At 47.4% G+C, this 17,500-nt stretch overlaps 1 protein-coding gene across 3 annotated transcripts in view; it reads right to left on the minus strand.

The window, feature by feature from the left end:
• LOC123520636 (probable serine/threonine-protein kinase tsuA) overlaps nt 1–17,500 on the minus strand; it is a 135,050-nt gene that overhangs the window by 60,088 nt on the left and 57,462 nt on the right. For 2 of the 3 annotated variants that reach the window (XM_045283114.1, XM_045283115.1), the window contains exons 2-3: nt 5,185–5,347; nt 2,580–2,675 (exon numbers count right to left, since the gene is read on the minus strand). Coding sequence is in view for 1 of the 3 variants with exons in the window: in XM_045283116.1 (XP_045139051.1) it covers nt 2,587–2,675; nt 5,185–5,344 (249 nt within the window). In the remaining 2 variants the exon portion in view is untranslated. The remainder of the gene's footprint in view (nt 1–2,579; nt 2,676–5,184; nt 5,348–17,500) is intronic. The other variant, XM_045283116.1, reaches the window with a different exon arrangement.

Raw genomic sequence — 17,500 nt, forward strand, 5'->3', positions numbered from 1 at the left:
AAAATAGTAAAGGCTGCTGCTATTAATCTTCTGACCTCCATACATCCTTGCTAATGTCAATAAAATCGTCTAATCATACACGAAAACGAAGGTAAAAATGCGTCTCAGTATTGAAGTGGGTTAAAACAACTTTCTGAGACACCTTTGCGCTACACATTCACTATTTCAAAAGGTGTGTAGTAGAATTAACACGGGTTTTTAATGGTGTTTTTACGGTTGCAGTGACAGGTGAACAAGATTTCAACAGTACGAGTATCAACAGGAGTAACGCTCTGGAGAAATGGCTAATCAATCTACGTGGCCTTTGAAAAAAACAGTCGAGAGAGAGAGAGAGAGAGAGAGAGAGAGAGAGAGAGAGAGAGAGAGAGAGAGAGAGAGAGAGAGAGAGAGAGAGAGAGCACCAAGCGTTTCAGAATGTATACGCAGTCTTAAATACCTGTTTAATAAATCTAACCTCGCCTACCGCCCTTTAAAATATCATACGGAAGGTTTCACGTGTGCCAAGAGCCAAGCGTTTCAGAATGTATACGTACAGTCTTATATACCTGTTTCAATAAGTCAAACCTCATACATTTTACCAACCGCCCTTTAAAGTATCATAAGGAAGGTTTCACGCGCGTCAATCGGAATGAAAGAGAGGTGGATCCCCCGCGGAGGAGGTGATGGGTAAGTCATACAGGCGATCACCTCAAGGGCCGCTCTCTCGTAGGCCGGTGAATTAGTTAGAAAAGCTTCGTTAGCAGGGCCGGGCAAGACACCTGTGGCTCCTGATTCGGCCTGGGGTGTTCGGAGTGGTGGGGTGTTGTTCTTGGCCCTGGTTGTGGGTGGTGGTGGTGGTGGTGGTGGTGGTGGTGGTAGAGGGGAAGGGTAGGGGATGATGGTTGTGGTATGGGGGGTGAGGGTGAAGGAGGAGGGATGTGGAAGGTGAATTTGAGGGGAGAAAAAGGAAGGGAAGGGAAGGGAGGGGGAAGGAGAGAGAGAGAGAGAGAGAGAGAGAGAGAGAGAGAGAGAGAGAGAGAGAGAGAGAGAGAGAGAGAGAATGTGGCCCAGGTGTATGATGAAATTTTATCGTCTCCTGTCACTGCTCTGCTCTCTCTCTCTCTCTCTCTCTCTCTCTCTCTCTCTCTCTCTCTCTCTCTCTCTCTCTCTCTCTCTCTCTCTCTCTCTCTCTCTCTCTCTCTCTCGCTCTCTTACATTTTTCCTCCTTTTTCTTTTCCTTTCCGTCTCACCATCTTTCTTTTCCTTACAGCCCTTTCACCTTCCTCCCTCACACACACACACACACACACACACACACACACTCCTGCCACTGTCACTGCCCTTCCCTGCCTCCTCTGCCCTCCTCCACCACCACACCACTCCGTCATGCCTTCCTGCCCCGGACTCCAAACGCGATCGCAGCGACACACCCCAACCAGGCGCCTCTGCAGCAGGAGGTAACAAGGACGCAAGTTTGTGTGTTTTCCCTTCAATTCTCGCAACCCTCGGCGGGAGTGGCGGCGCGTTGTAGCTTCCTCGGCAGCAGCGTGATCGGGGGCGCCCACGGGAAGGCACCGTAAAGAGGAAATATTTACCCAATCACGGAAAATGCAATAAACAATCAATCTGGGAGTTGCCCGCGGCCGCCACGCATCAGGTAGATTTATTGAGACGAACTGCTCCTTTCGTGGCGTTCCTCTTCTTCACGCTCACTTCACTGGCCTTCGTTCTTTTCCACTCCCAGCTTCTCTGATCTCGCCTTTTGGGTATCCCGCGGCTCTAGTGTCCTCGCCGCTGTGCAGAGAGACGCAGGGGCCAGACTACCTTGTCCTGGGCGTGACGCGGGAGGTATGAGGGCAAGGAGGGTGGCGGTGGTGGGTGAGGGGTCGCAGGTCACACACACGCTCGCCACAAGTAGCGTTCATCTGGGCCTCCGCGTGGATTTATGAAGACACGCCAAAGAGTGTAGGAGAGGGGAAAAAATGCGAAAAAAAAGGTGCTTAAACACGGGCAGGGAGGGAAAAAAAAAAGGCGCGGGAAGAAGTTTACATTACACTGTTGGTATATTTGCACCTCAACCACTTCCCAGGCAGACTCACATGACTCCTTTTCCTTTTGTTTCTTTTCTTCTTTCTGGGCTGAAAATGACGTCAATAATAGGGATACATGGACCCACGCGAGGATAACTTTGACTTGCTGGGGAGAGAGAGAGAGAGAGAGAGAGAGAGAGAGAGAGAGAGAGAGAGAGAGAGAGAGAGAGAGAGAGAGAGAGAGAGAGAGAGAGAGAGAGAGAGAGAGAATAACAGGACTATAAAATTTTGTAAGAGAAGGAGGAGGAGGAGGAGGAGGAGGAGGAGGAGGAGGAGGAGGAGGAGGAGGAGGAGGAGGAGGAGGAGGAGGAGGAGGAGGAGGAGGAGGAGGAGGAAAAGGAGAAAGGAGAAAGGACAGAGGCAGAAGCAGGAGGAGGAGCAGAAACAGAAGCAGAAGCAGAAGCCGAAGGACGAGGAGAAGGAGGAGGATGAGGAGGAGTAGAAGCAGGAGGAAGTTAGCTTAGGTTAGGTTAAGTTAGATTAAGGTAAGGTTAGGAGCAGCACACTCACCTGAGGCTGTTGTAGGACGTGTCTTGGTGAGGAGGGTGTCACAGTGGGGGCAGTGCCGCTTGGTGCGCAGGAAGTTAACGATGCACGACTTGCAAACTGAAACAGAAACACAAAGATGATAATTAGCTTGCCTCACTCTTGCCGTCCCCAACTCAAACACACTACCAACACTTCTGAGAGAGAGAGAGAGAGAGAGAGAGAGAGGGTGGAGCGGCAGTAGTAGTAGTAGTAGTAGTAGTAGTAGTAGTAGTAGTAGTAGTAGTAGTAGTAGTAGTAGTAGTAGTAGTAGTAGTAGTAGTAGCAAGGCATGATGTGTTCGTGGGGGTGCCTTGGGGAGGTAGGGCAAGTGTGAAGGGGGGTTAGGGAAGCTGTGGGGGTGATGGTGGGGGGAAGGGGGGTCAGGAGGGGAGAGCAGCGTTGAGTGTCGAGTCGAGGAGGCGAATAATTCATTGTTGCTCAAACACACCTGTCAGAAACACCAAACATGGCAACCGACGTTGTGTGTGTCTGTCTGTCTGTCTGTCTGTCTGTCTGTCTGTCTGTCTGTCTGTCTGTCTGTCTGTCTGTCTGTCTGTCTGTCTGTCTGTCTCTCTCTCTCTCTCTCTCTCTCTCTCTCTCTCTCTCTCTCTCTCTCTCTTCGTATGTGTGTAAGAATATATACACCACCTGCCTAAACACACACACACACACACATTAACCACCTGTACGTAAGAATGCACAGATAATCCTAAAACTTCACACTCACACACACACACACACACACACACACACACACACACACACACACAGCAGTGACACACACCGGCGCGGGGTCTCGTGAGCTGCGCCAGTTACCTTCCTGATGATTAATCTTTCTTACTGTGCCGCGCCGTGATTACACCTCCAAATTAGCTATCCCTAGAGCCACCTGCTGCGCCCTTACGCCACTCGATGGGGCTCTTTCTCCCTCTCTTCCTTATCGTTGTGTTAGGTCAGGCTTAGGTGATGTGGTGAGGTGAGGTGAGGTAAGGTAAGATGAGGTGAGGTGAGGTGAGATAAGGTAAGATTAGGTAAGATAGGGTTAGGTTAGGTTAAGTTAAGTTTTGTTTAGCCAGGTAAAGTAAGGTAAGGTAAGGTAAGGTAAGGTTAGGTTAGGTTAGATAAATATAGATAACCTCAACACATAGACATTTTATTTCTCGTTTAAATTCCAAGTTCAGTTTGCTTAGCTTGCATATCCCACAGACGATCCCCCCCCCTCTCTCTCTCTCTCTCTCTCTTCACCCTTGCTATCTTCCTGGTCTCCTTCCTCATCCCTCTTCGTCTCCACACGTCGCATTTCACCTCCTTTGCCATTCTTTTCTCTCCTTCCTGTCTCTCTTTTCTTTTCACACTCCAACACTCTAGTCCATCTTCACGAGTGCTCTTCTCTCCCCCTTCCCCTCTACCTATCCCTCTCCCTCCCTGTTTCTCTCTCTTTCTCTCCACCCTTCCTCCATGCCCTCCACTCCTCTGTCTTTACCTCTCCGTTTTCTCTCCAATTCACTCATTCATCCGTCTCCTTTGCAAGAGTAAGTGTCTGTGTGTCGTGTGAGGGCGAGGAGACTAAGTGGTGGGTGTCTCCCGCGTGGTGATGTAAAGACTCGTGCAAGACTTAAGGATGAATAGGAAATAACACACCGAAGCCTGAATGATGCTCCCTGAACACTGCTATCCTCGGTCATCAAAGTTACGCGCTGGGAGAAAGAGGGAGTGTGAAGACTAGACAGGGAAGGTGAGATAAGTATGATGTTTAAAGGAATACTCTGCCCTAACGTGATTGTCGGAGAAAGATTAAAGGAGGTCTTGGCTGGCTGGCTGGCTGGCTGCATGTATTGTCTATCTCCTGTAGTGACCTGAGACGACGCAGGAGCAGAATAAATGAGAAAAAATTATCAAGGAAGGGACAAAACAAAAGTAATGGTGATAAGGAGAGGCAGAATATAGAAGGAAATACAACATTGCAATCATAACACTTTTTCTTTTATTAGAGTTTAGTTTCCGAAGAGAATTGTGGTTTTAAAGAAGAGTGGCTTAGTTTATATCTTTTCATGGCATTTTCTTGATTTTTCTCTCGTTAAACCTCTGACTCATGTTTTTTTTCTTGCTTCAGTCCTGAGTGCGCTTTCGAAAGACACCACAGATAGCGATGCAGTTTAAATCTTTCATAGTCATTGGCGCGCTTATTGGTATGTCTTGCTCACTACAGTCGTCTACATGCAGAAATGATTGCCACACTGTCACTAGAGCGCTGGGTCAATGACGGGAAGGGAAAGGGAAGCTATCACTGACAATACAAGACAAAATTTACGTAGCTTAAACATTTGATCGCTTGTTAAGTTCCTTGTTGACACATTGAAATCATATCGGGACTGCAATACACATGTTACAGACGTTCCTCTCTCTCTCTCTCTCTCTCTCTCTCTCTCTCTCTCTCTGCCCTTCCTATCCTCCTGGTCCTCTTCCTCATCCCTCTTCGTCAAAAATACAAAAAAAAAATGAAGAAAGCATTTTTTCATTAAGTCCAACAGTTCAAAGGGTTAATTAACACAACACACAAGGTACTGAAAGCACAGGTGTGACTCACAGGTGTGCATGCATTCTGTGATGGTGGTGGCGTCGACGAAGTAGCCGAAGCACAGCACGCAGACGAAGTGAGGGTTGAGCTCCGACAGACTCACACTCATACCCGCAGACCCCACCGCCACCTGGCTCCCTGATGCGCCTCCTCCTGCAGGCGCCGCCATCCCCTGGGAAACACAGAATGGATATGGTTAGTCTTCTGCTATAAATATAAAGGTAAATTAAATGTAAAGGTAAATTGAAGGATAGATAGAGTGATGGATAGGTAGACATAAAGACAGGTAGATATAATTAAACATATACAGACTGATAGACTGATAAATGGGTAGACATAATGGGTAGGGTTAGTCTTGTGCCATAAATATAAAGGTAAATTGATGGAAAGATAGAGTAGACATAAAGACAGGTAGACATAATTAAACATACATAGATTGATAGACTGGCAAACAGGCTGATAAGTAAAATGAATAAATGAATGAATGAATGAATGAATGGACAGATAGTCAATGAAACATAATCACAAAACATACATATATATTTTAGTCATAACACACACACACACACACACACACACACACACACACACACACACACACACACACACACACACACACACACACACACACACACTTACCTTTCCCACCCTCTCCTCTCTCTTCTCTTCTCTTCTCTCCTAACTCAATTACCTTCACTGCCTCATACTTTGATCCTTTTTTTTCTTTTTTAATCCCTCTCCTTTCTGCCCCTACCACCACCACCACCACCACCTATCTCCCCCGACCCCCCTCCCTCCTTTCCACTTCCTTTACTACGACATCCATTAGTTCCTTTTCATTAGCACCCTCCTCTGTCTCTCCCTCAAAGCGTAGTATTTTTATCTATACGTCCATATTTCTTGTCCTGATTCTTTTTTTTACCCGCCAGGTGAGAGAGAGAGAGAGAGAGAGAGGAAGAGACAGAAGGGAGGAGAGAGGAGGAACAGACACAGAGAGGGAGGGAGGGAGGGAGGGAGAGAGGCAGGCCGCGTGGGAATGGTCTTAATTGACAAGAAGTGACACCCGCCACACACCTGGGAAAGTCTATCATTCTTTATCTATTTATTAAGACCTTCCTCCTCCCTCTCTATTTTTTTTCTCTCTCTTAACACACTGTACTCTCTTTCCTCCCAAGGGACGCAACACCCCCTCCCCTTCCCTCCTCCTCTCTCCCATCCACCACCCACCCAGCCTCTACTCTCCATACTTACACTATAGCAGCACGTCCCTCTCTCTCTCTCTCTCTCTCTCTCTCTCTCTCTCTCTCTCTCTCTCTCTCTACCGCTGCTGTAACTACTGGTCTCCTCCTCCACCGGGAATCTCTGTCATGATCTCCGTTGGTTTTCTATCACTATTATTACTGCCATTGCTCTTTCCTCCTCCTCCTCCTCCTCCTCCTCCTCCTCCTCCTCCTGTTCTTCTCCTATTTTCTTCCTCCTCCTCCTATTCTTCTTCCTTTTCCTTCTCCTCCTCCTCTCCTCCTCCTCCTCCTTCCTCCTCCTCGTCCTCATCAGTTATTTCTTTCTTTTTGTCATCTTTTTTTCTTTCTTCTCCATTTCCATTCTTTTCTCTTCCTCTTTTTTCTCCTCCACCTTCACGACTCTGACTCTGACTCTTCCATTTTCTCCTCCTCCTCCTCCCCTCCTCCTCCTCCTATTTCTCTTCTTTCTCCTCCCTACCTTTCCCCAATCACGATTATTTTCTCCTCTTCCTCTTCCCTTTCTTAACTCTTTCCCTTCTTCTCCACCTCCATTTCTCCTTCATCTTCCTCTTTCTTCTCCATCTCCCCGACTCTTCCTACTTGTTTGTCCCCTGCCTCCTCCTATTTTTCTCTTCCTTTTCCTCCCTGCCTTTCCCCTCCATCACAATTAATTCCTCCTCCTCCTCCTCCTCCTCCACCACAGAAAACACTCTTCTCTCCCCCTAATCACCACCACATCCACCACCACCACCACTACATTTACTCCACATTCCACCCAAACTGTCGCCTCCATCACCACAGCCAAACCTACTCCATCCCTCCCTGGCCCACCACAGCCACACCACAGCCACACCACACCACGCCATTTCCCTCGCAGATCAGGTGTCAACTAGCGCCGCAAAAGAGGGCAAGCCAAACACCAGGTGGAGGAAGGGATGAGAGGTGCCAAATGTGAGGGGAGGAAATGTGAGGGGAAAAGAGGGAGAGTAAGAAGAACATGAGGGAAGGGAAGAGAAGAGAAGAGAAGAGGAGAGAAGAGGAAAGGAGAAGAAAAGAGGAGGAGGGGACTGGAGATAAGAGAAGAGCGTGGAGGAAGAAATTTAAATGACTTTTTTGAGGGGAAATTTGAGGAAAGGAGAGAAATACGGGAGGGGAAGGAGAGGGGAAAAGATGAATAGAGGAGGAAAAAGGAGAATTTGGGAAGAGAGGGAAGGAGAGGAGAGAAGGGTTGGTGAAGGGGAGAGAGGCTAAGAGAGAGGAGAGAAGAGAGAGGGGAGAGGCGAGGCAGGAAGATAACTCAGCGAACATTTAAGAAAATCTGTGCGAGTGTTTGTTGTAATAGTGTCTCTCAGTTGTCTCTCTCGTGACGCTTTCAACATGGCGTCTCCTCCTCCTCCTCCTCCTCCTCCTCCTCCTCCTCCTCCTCTTCGCCCTCCATACAGATACTTTCTAAAATTTCTACTCCTTCTCTTCCTTCTTATACATATTTCTATCTTTTTTTCCTCCTCCTTCTCCTCTTCTTCTTCTTCTTCTTCTTCTTCTTCTTCTTCTTCTTCCTCCTCCTCCTTCCCTTCGTCTTTCTTGAAACCAACTCACTTTCTCTTAAAATTTCTACTTATTTTCTTTCTTCTTGCTTCTCTTTGCCATTTTTCTTGTTGTCTTCGTCGTCTTTTATATATTCTCTCTTTCTTTTTAGTTTTCTCCTCCTTGTTCTCCTTCTCATCCTCCTCTGTTTCCTTCTTCACCATATCCATTTACTTCTCCCTTTCTTCCTCTCCTCTTCCTTGTAATTCATTCGCCCCGCCGCCGCCTCCTCCTCCTCCTCCTCCTCCGCATTCCCTTTCCTCACACAGACATACAGACACACAGACATCCCTTCCTCCGTGTCTTCGCCTCCTTTCTTCAAGTTGAGCCTTCTCCATTCCGTGTCCCTTTCCTTCGTCCTCGTAACTTCCACACTACTGCCTGATTTTATATTTACCTCCTCCAGTGTCATGATCCCCACTCCTCACTCCTCCCTTCGATTTTATCCATTCCTTCTCCTTTTACGTCAATATTCTACCCTCTCCCTCTCCCTCTCCCTCTCTCTCTCTCTAGTCGGCCTTAACATATGATTTCAAGAACTTAAGTTGAAAGATAATTCCATCACGATCAGCCATCTTGCTTCTCTGTCTTTGTTCAGAGATATGTATGTATGTATGTATGTATGTATGCGTGTATGTAGCTGAAGAACATCGTGTGTGTGTGTGTGTGTGTGTGTGTGTGTGTGTGTGTGTGTGTGTGTGTGTGTGTGTGTGTGTGTGTGTGTGTGTTATACCGTATTTGAACCGCACATCTATGTAAGGAGCACGCACCGCCCCGCCGCAGCAAGACACAATGTGGTCTGACGGTGCTGGTCTGTCTGGCGGCCGTCCCTCTCCACTAAGGTTGCTCCTCTGCTTCTCTGCTCCTCGGCTGCTCCTTCCTTCCGTCTCCCGCGAGGATCGATGGCCCGGGTCAAGTTCTCTCCCCTCACATGGGCGGTGGATGGCTGGAGGGCGGCGGCGCGGCGCATCCCAGGGTGGCGAGGGAGGAGTATGGAAGAGTAGGACGTGGCCGCGATCACTGTTCCGGCCCAAGACCTTGGTAGCTCGCCGTCCTCATTACCTCCTTCCGTCTCACCTTTCTCTCGCACCTTACCGATCTTCCTCACCTAACGCCTTCCGCCTCACGTTCACCGTTTCTCTATATCTCTTTCTCTCTCCGCCTCTCCCGTGTTGACTCGTGCCGCGGCGGATGGACGGACGGGCGGATGGCGGGAAGCAGTGTCGCCCATCCCGCCCATCCCAGCCGTCCCTCGCCTCGCTTCACCGCCCACCAGACATGAGCCTCGCCACCACAAGTCGAGCATAACGCTGCTGCTGGCGCGTCACGCAGATTCTCTCCGCTTTGTGTCAATTCATCACATCTGCTGCCTGTGTGTGTGCGTGTGTGAAGAAGCAATGTAAACCCCACGACAGCAATTAAACTTGTTGAAATACGGTTAATTAGAACTATATATTATCATTGTTCAGTGAATAAAGGGGAAAAAAATCCAAGTTAATAATGAATTTGAGATTATTGTTAGCTGTAATGAGAGGCTAATGAAGGCTTGAGAAAGTTGAATATCCACGTCTCTATCAACGAAGTAAGCTCATAAGTCTTCCAAACCACAAGCCAAACCTTAGACGTGCCCCACAGAATCATTTTGAGATTATTGTTAGCTGTAATGAGAGTTAAAGCTAATGAAGGCTTGAGAAAGTTGAACATCCACGTCTTTATCAACGAAGTAAGCTCATAAATCTTCCAAACCACAAGCCATACAGACGTGTCCTACAGAATGAGTGTTCCGGCAATGTCACCAAGCCGCAATGTATCCTCTCCGCCTCTATAACTGACGTCACCGCCTCCCTCTATACTACCTCCATCCTACTTCCATCCACACACCACATTACCACCTCCATTACACTCAACACACACTTACATCTCCAACTCACGTCACTCTCCACCTCGCAACACCTCCATCCTTTCACCAACACCACCACTACAACACCGCACCTCACCACCACTCCCTTCACCACCACCATTCATCTGCAGCCCCATAACTCAGCCAGCTCCTCCTCAGAACACCACCACCACCGCCCCACAACACCTCCCTCCCCCGCCCCTCCACTCAGCACTTTCCCTCCACCTCTGCCGCCCTCCCAGCGATAATAACAGCGTGATGGGCGGAACAGCCGAGAAATTATTAGTGTGAGGCTGGGAGTGGGAGAACATCCGGCCACCGTTATGATGTTGTCTACCAGGCGGAGCAAACCCAGGTGAGCCGCACACTAATTACGTTCCGCCCAGGCCACTGCTCTTTGACACACCTGCTCATCATACACCTGATAAGAGGCCGACACTGACGCACCTGTTTGTCTCACCTGTGCGATCTTTCTTTCTTTTCTTTTCTTTTTCTTTTCTTTTTTTTTTTTTTTGGCGAGTCTCACACCTGAACGAAGCTAAGTGAGGGGAAAAATTGTTGGCTGAGGACTTGAAAATGAATGAAATATATATGTAGTCTCTTTCTTTCCACCTCCTTCTCCTCCTCCTTCTCTTCCTCTTCATTCATTCTTTTTCCCTCCTTCTCTCTTACTTCACTGGCAACTTTCCCTCCTGCTCTCTCTCTGTCCGTCTCTCCTTTACCTCCACCCACTTTTTCCTCCTTTCCCTCCACTTTATTCCAGCCTGCATGAGGACCCAATACCAACAGAAAACGAGCTCCCTCCCATCACTATCGCCGCTAGCCAACCCTGACGGAGCTCTCCACTAAACCCAAGCCTGAGGTCATCTGCAGGAGGCGGGAAGGGCGGGGACGACGAGACAGTGAGGGAGACGCTATAGTGGAGGTGCAGGAACGCAGAAAGGCACTGTTGGCATGCGGGGGAGTAAGGGCGGAGTGGCAGGGGAGCGAAATGGGATGTTGTCTTGATGGGGGTGACGTTGTGTGTGTGTGTGTGTGTGTGTGTGTGTGTGTGTGTGTGTGTGTGTGTGTGTGTGTGTGTGTGTGTGTGTGTGTGTGTGGTCTAGTCGTCGTAGCAAAATTTCTAACGATGTTTTCATTCCGCAGTACGAGAGAGAGAGAGAGAGAGAGAGAGAGAGAGAGAGAGAGAGAGAGAGAGAGAGAGAGAGAGAGAGAGAGAGAGAGAGAGAGAGAGAGAGAGAGAGAGCATAAAAACTAGAGAGCAATTATCAACGTGTTACTATTAAAAATACGAGTACTGGAACATCGCCAACACACACACACACACACACACACACACACACACACACACACACACACACACACACACACACACAATCATCTACCACGAATCTCTCTCTCTCTCTCTCTCTCTCTCTCTCTCTCTCTCAGTAGCTTCATCACACACACCATCCACCTCCCGCAGCGCCTCCGTCACGCCATCACTCCCACGTTAGCCCATGACATGCCCAGTATTTCGTGCTTCCGATTAACTGACGTGACTGTTTCCCGAGACACTTCCTATATCACACCACATCCGGAACCGTCACTAGGATCGCCACAAGGAGCATCACTCGTCTTTCCTGCGGCTACGATAAGAGTGCGTGTGTCCTCCTTCGAGTGTCTCAGGCGCTGACATCCTTCCTCCGCTTTTTTTTTATTTTCTTTCTTTTTTTTATGTAAGAGGGAACACCGGCCTAAGGCAAAATAAGGTGAAAAATAAGGTCTATTGAGGTGCTGGTCATTCTAGAGGCTATATAGAAATTCATTCGCAAGGAGAATCCAAGCGTGGTATAGAGGCGTCTTTTCTATCCATTTGTCTAGTGAGCGGCAATGTTCCTAAGTGTTTTGTGTATCTCGCTTGGTTTTGGCGGGTTGTTCTCTAGAGGCCCGTATTCACAAACGCTTTGGTCTCTCACGACGACTATTTTCAAAGGCTCTAGTTGACGATACTCATGTTCTTAAAGATATTCCTACTGTTCTGGTGATGGATTAGCAAGGTTTCTAGTTTATCATAAGGAGAAACTGTCTTGAAAACTCCGCTAGTCGTCTCTGGGGACTTGAAATTGTCGTGGTTGAGAAAGCAAGGTGTTTCTGAATATGGCCTTAAAAGTTATCGGTGCTTTGGTTGTGGTGGCTGTTTAACGTAGATTCTGCGTCAGGGAGAGGCGAAAATATAATATACACTTAACTTCTTCAGTACTGGAACGCATTTCTACCTTGAGTTTTGAGTATGATTAGGCAATTTAGTTATACTGGGAAGGGTCTATGAAGGTCAGATGATTAATAGCCAGAATCTTCACTATTTTAATCCCCCACATAAGTTATTAAAGCTGTATGAAGTCACCAAATAGTAACAGAATGAATATGAAAACGCGTTATGGTACTGAAAGGATTAAGAGTCTGACTAATCATTCTTAACGCGGTCTTTGAAAATATATAGGCCATACGAAGCGGATTAATGTGCAGCTCACTCTACACTCGCTTATATCCAAACACTCCTCACATGAAGACTATTGTAGAGACATGAGTAGTAAATAGATCACACTGTCGAACAAACCACCTCGTCTTCCACTATGCATTACAAGAAACAATCATCCCTTCGAGTTTCCGAGTACACGCAAAAATTTTCCCCGCGACAAGTTAATTCAGACCGCGAGTTGTTTGGTAATGTCATGTGAACGTCAGACGCTTAGTTAATGAGAGACAATCTGTATGAGGAGTCTGCTTGCCTTGGTGCTGGTGAACCGCGTGGTGACTGGCCGAACACCGCGAAAACCCTACAGAGATGTGAGGCGTCCACTCCAACCCTCGCCTTTGTGCCGGATTGGTGGTCAAGGCCTTGCACCACGCGTTACGACACACACACACACACACACACACACACACACACACACACACACACACACACACACACAGTAGTTAAGTAAATGGTCAGAGGCAGAGTACGCCCCCCGTCACCCAATCCCCATTAACCCGTCATAAGTCAATTAAGACGCCCCGCCCCACACCACCTCGGCGGCTACCTGTGGCGGACCAGCGGCGGCCACCTCGCCTCGACCCACCCGACCTGCCACCCACCTACCTGACCGCCCACCCACCCGGACACCTCCAGGACCACACCCACGCCCTCCGCCCATCATCCCCCGCCCTGACTCGAGACAAAAGAACACCATAGCAGTAGTAACAGGAGCAGCGGTGGTGGTAGTGGTGGTGGTGGTGGGTGGTGGCGGGCGAACACAGCACAACACAAGCCACACAGAGGGCAAGGAAGCAACACATCGAAGCCAAGACACCTGAGATGCCCCACTACCTGCCCAACTCGTGCCGGCGGACCACACGCGGCCAGCCAACCCAGGGAAACGTGAGGCCCGACACAGATCCCGTCCCGCCTCATCCTGCCCCGCCCCGCCCCGTCCCTTCCCGCCCCGACCCATCCCATCCCGTACCCACCGACCTGAACGCCTCTCCCAGCCACACCGAGAGAGAGAGAGAGAGGAGGGAGGGTTGTGCTGGCCGCTATACCTGGTGTCACGTTCCCGTAAGCCGAAGACACAGCAAAAGCACCAGTCTCTCTCTCTCTCTCTCTCTCTCTCTCTCTCTCTCTCTCTCTCTCTCTCTCTCTCTCCTGTATTTAGAGGAGAAGAAGAAGAAGAAGAAGAAGAAGAAGAAGAAGAAGAAGAAGAAGAAGAAGAAGAAGAAGAAGAAGAAGAAGAAGAAGAAGAAGAAGAAGAAGAAGAAGAAGAAGAAGAAGAAGGAGGAGGAGGAGGAAGAGAAGGAGGAGGAGGAGGAGGAGGAGGAGGAGGAGGAGGAGGAGGAGGAGGAGGAGGAGGAGGAGAAAGAGAAGGAGAAGGAGGAGGAGGAAATTAAATTATTTCCCTCCTTTTCTACTTCTTTACAACCGCCCAATATTTCTCAATAAACGAGAAAAAAAACAATTCCTAAAAAAAAATAAAAATAATAATAGACGAGAGAATGAGGAGGAGAAGGAAGAAGAAGGAGGAGAAGGAAGAAGAAGAAGAAGAAGAAGAAGAAGAAGAAGAAGAAGAAGAAGAAGAAGAAGAAGAAGGAACATTAAGATTAAAGTAAAAAATAAATGCATCAGAGTAAATACAGGACGCAAGGAAAGTGGCTGCAATGGACTGGGCTGGGCTGGACTGGCCTGGGCTGGGCTGGGCTAAGCTGGGCTGGGCTGGGCTGGGCTGGGCTGGGTTGGGGTGGGCTGGGGTGGGCTAGGCTGGGCTGGTCGTTGTGATTATTCTCCCCTCCGAGTAAAGTTCCCTAAAGTTATCAGGAAGTTCCACTCACAGCTGTTGCGTCCCTCTATTTATCCTCCTCCTCCTCCTCCTCCTCCTCCTCCTCCTCCTCCTCGTATTCTTCCCTTCCTTCTCCATCTCTCTTCTTACGCTCTTACTCCCCTCTTCCTCCTTTTTCTGATCCTTTTTCCTTCCTTCTCCCTCTTAGTCGTACTTTCTCCCCTTCACCAAGTACCTTCCCGCCACTTCTTACTAACGTCCCTCGCACCACTGATGGAAACTTCACCATCTTCTGCAGAAACACTTCGTCACACTCATCACCACCACAACACCACCACAACAAACCCACAATAACACCACACCCACCACACCACAACACACACCACCAAAATATACCCACCACAACACCACACCCACCACACCACAACACCACACCCACCACAACACCACACCCACCAGAACACCACACACCACCACAGCAAACTACCACACAACCACACACCACCACAACACACTACACCTTCCCGTTCCTCACACCGCACTCCTCTCTCCCTCCAATACCACTCCAGCACCTCTGTTATAACTCCCCGCCCTCTTTGTCCTTCCTACCAGCCCTCTCGCCTCTCGCCTCCCTCCAGCCCCCCGTCGCAGCATAATGTGTATCCCGAGTCTTGTTATTAATGACGCAATACTAAGCGTGCCACGTCCCTCAGCCATTACCGTGCTGTTTGCTTGCTTGCCCTGCACTTTTTTATGCTAGAGGGAAAGCCAGTAAAGGACAACAAAGGATAAAAAAAATAAAGGTCCATTTAATTGCCAGTTTCCTTAAAAATAATAAAGAGTTACCCAAAATAGATAAATAGATTCAATTCGATAAAAGTGATGTAAAAAGTAGCAGAGAGAGAGAGAGAGAGAGAGAGAGAGAGAGAGAGAGAGAGAGAGAGAGAGAGAGAGAGAGAGAGAGGAGGGTGGACGAGATACCTGCCTGCTACCTTTGTTGACTCAGAAGCACCGAGCCGATAGATGACGAAAAATATTTTGTTGTAAAACGGAATGATATATATTTTTTTTAACCTCCTTTCCCCCTCCCCATCAGACCCGCCGCTCACCCACCCACCCCTTTCCCCCCTCCACCGGCCTCCCGTCCCGCCGTCCCGTCATATTACAGCCTCGTCTGGTGGGGAAAAAAATACGGGAGGAAAATATTTATCCGTGTCTGCCATGTGAGAATGATCATCTCTCGCCGGTGTTTAATATTCAGAGCGCAGGAATTTCTCATATTTCGAGGAACACACAAGGCGGTCAAAAATGAAAATAAAAATAAATAAATATGAAAAAAATTTAAATCAAATCAAATAATAAAAGAACCATGACGCGTTTCCATACTCATTTTGCTTCCTATCTGGTGACTTTATATAGCTTCGGAAAGTCACGGGGGAAGATTGAAACAGTGAAGACCGTGGCTATTATTAATCTTCAGTAAAATGGTCTAATCAATATCAGTTAAATATGAAAAAAAGAAAAATAAGATAAAAAGTCAACACGATATAAAAAAAAAAAAACTTCCTAATGTCAATAATGCAACCTAATCGTACACAAATATCAATGCAAGTTAAATATATAAAAATAAATAAATAAAAAGTTAAAACAATAAAAAAAAGTGAAATAAAACGTGACAACTGATTCAATTTAATTAGTGAGAAACATTCCTCATTTAATCAGCTCGCTATAACAACGACAAGACTGCACACGTATATATTGTTTTCAAAGAGCCTCCTTCTATTACATGATGAAATGGACTTTTTAATTTGACCCCTCTCCCTTTTTTTCCCTTACCTTTTTTTTCCTTCTTTCCTTCTTTTTGTAAATGTAATTAAGCTTCTTTTTCATTGCAGGTAAAATCAGCAAAGCCAGAGGGAGCGTGAGGAGAGCAGCGAATTCTATTTATCTTCAGGTATTTAATTAATCGTGACGAGATGATGATGTTGAGAGAGAGAGAGAGAGAGAGAGAGAGAGAGTGTGTGTGTGTGTGTGTGTGTGTGTGTGTGTGTGTGTGTGTGTGTGTGTGTGTGTGTGTGTGTGTGTGTGTGTGTGTGTGTGTGTGTGTGTGTGTGTGTGTGTGTGTGTTTCAATCATACAAACCCTGAGCTCTAAAAGTGTGGGTGTTTGCTATACAGTGTCACGTCAATCACCTTGCTGAGTGGTCGGCGGAGTGAGTGAGTGAGTGAGTGAGTGAGTGAAGTGGAGGGAGTGGGAGTGGAAGTAGGAGAGAGTGAGGGAGAGTGAGGGAGGGAAAGTAGGGAGAGTTTCCACCACGGTCTAAGAAATACATACAACGTACATACACACATACATACATACATACATACATACATACACATCACACGACTACTGGCTGCATTAATCCTTGTCTAGATAGTTCTGTGTTGCCTCCCTGTGTGGAGATCCAAAGAACACGAAGGATAATACATAAGTAACACCTGTCTTTAATTACTTAGCTATATATACGTGTCAGTGTGTCTCGTCTGTACTCTGTCTGTCTGTGTGTCTGTGTGCGAGAGTGAGTATCTATCTTCCTGTCTTTCTATCTACTTTTTCCGCTCTGCTGTTCTTTTTCTGCCTCTCTCTCTCTCTCTCTCTCTCTCTCTCTCTCTCTCTCTCTCTCTCTCTCTCTCTCTCTCTCTCTCTCTAAGTCTCTATGGCGTGTAGCTTGCATCAAGGCGTGGCACTGAACGTTCGCATGAGTCCTGGAACATTCAATAACAAGCCACGTGTAAGGTGACTGAGTGCCGAGACGTAATGTTCCCACTACGAGAAACGATTAGCCGCGTTCACAAGTGTTTCGCGTTGGTTGCTAGTGCTGGGTCAATAGAGAGCTTTGACCCCTTCTGTACCATGACGCGTTTCCATATTCATTCTGCTTACTATTTTGGTGACTTTATACAACTTCAGAAACTCATGTGGGGAGATTGAAATAGTGAAGACTGTGGCTATTAATCTTCTGACCTCCATAGACTCTTCCTAATGTCAATAAAATGGTCTAATCGTTCACAAATCTCAGGGTAAAAATGTGTTTCAGTATAGTGAAGGGGTTAAAACATTAGACAGGTATATGGATGGGGATGATAGGTGGAAATAGGTGAAGGTCTATTAACACAGGGACTGACTGCCACGTTTACTAGTAAGACCTAATGATTTCTTCCAGCTTCTCTCATTTTTCTTATATTCCTGTGTATTAATCTGCTAATGGAACCGTAAAGCCAATAAAATTTCAAATAACTTCAACAAGACACTTTTGAATGTAG

The sequence above is a fragment of the Portunus trituberculatus genome, chromosome 47 (genome assembly GCF_017591435.1).
Source record: "Portunus trituberculatus isolate SZX2019 chromosome 47, ASM1759143v1, whole genome shotgun sequence".
In the NCBI taxonomy this organism is placed as follows: Eukaryota; Metazoa; Arthropoda; class Malacostraca; order Decapoda; family Portunidae; genus Portunus; species Portunus trituberculatus.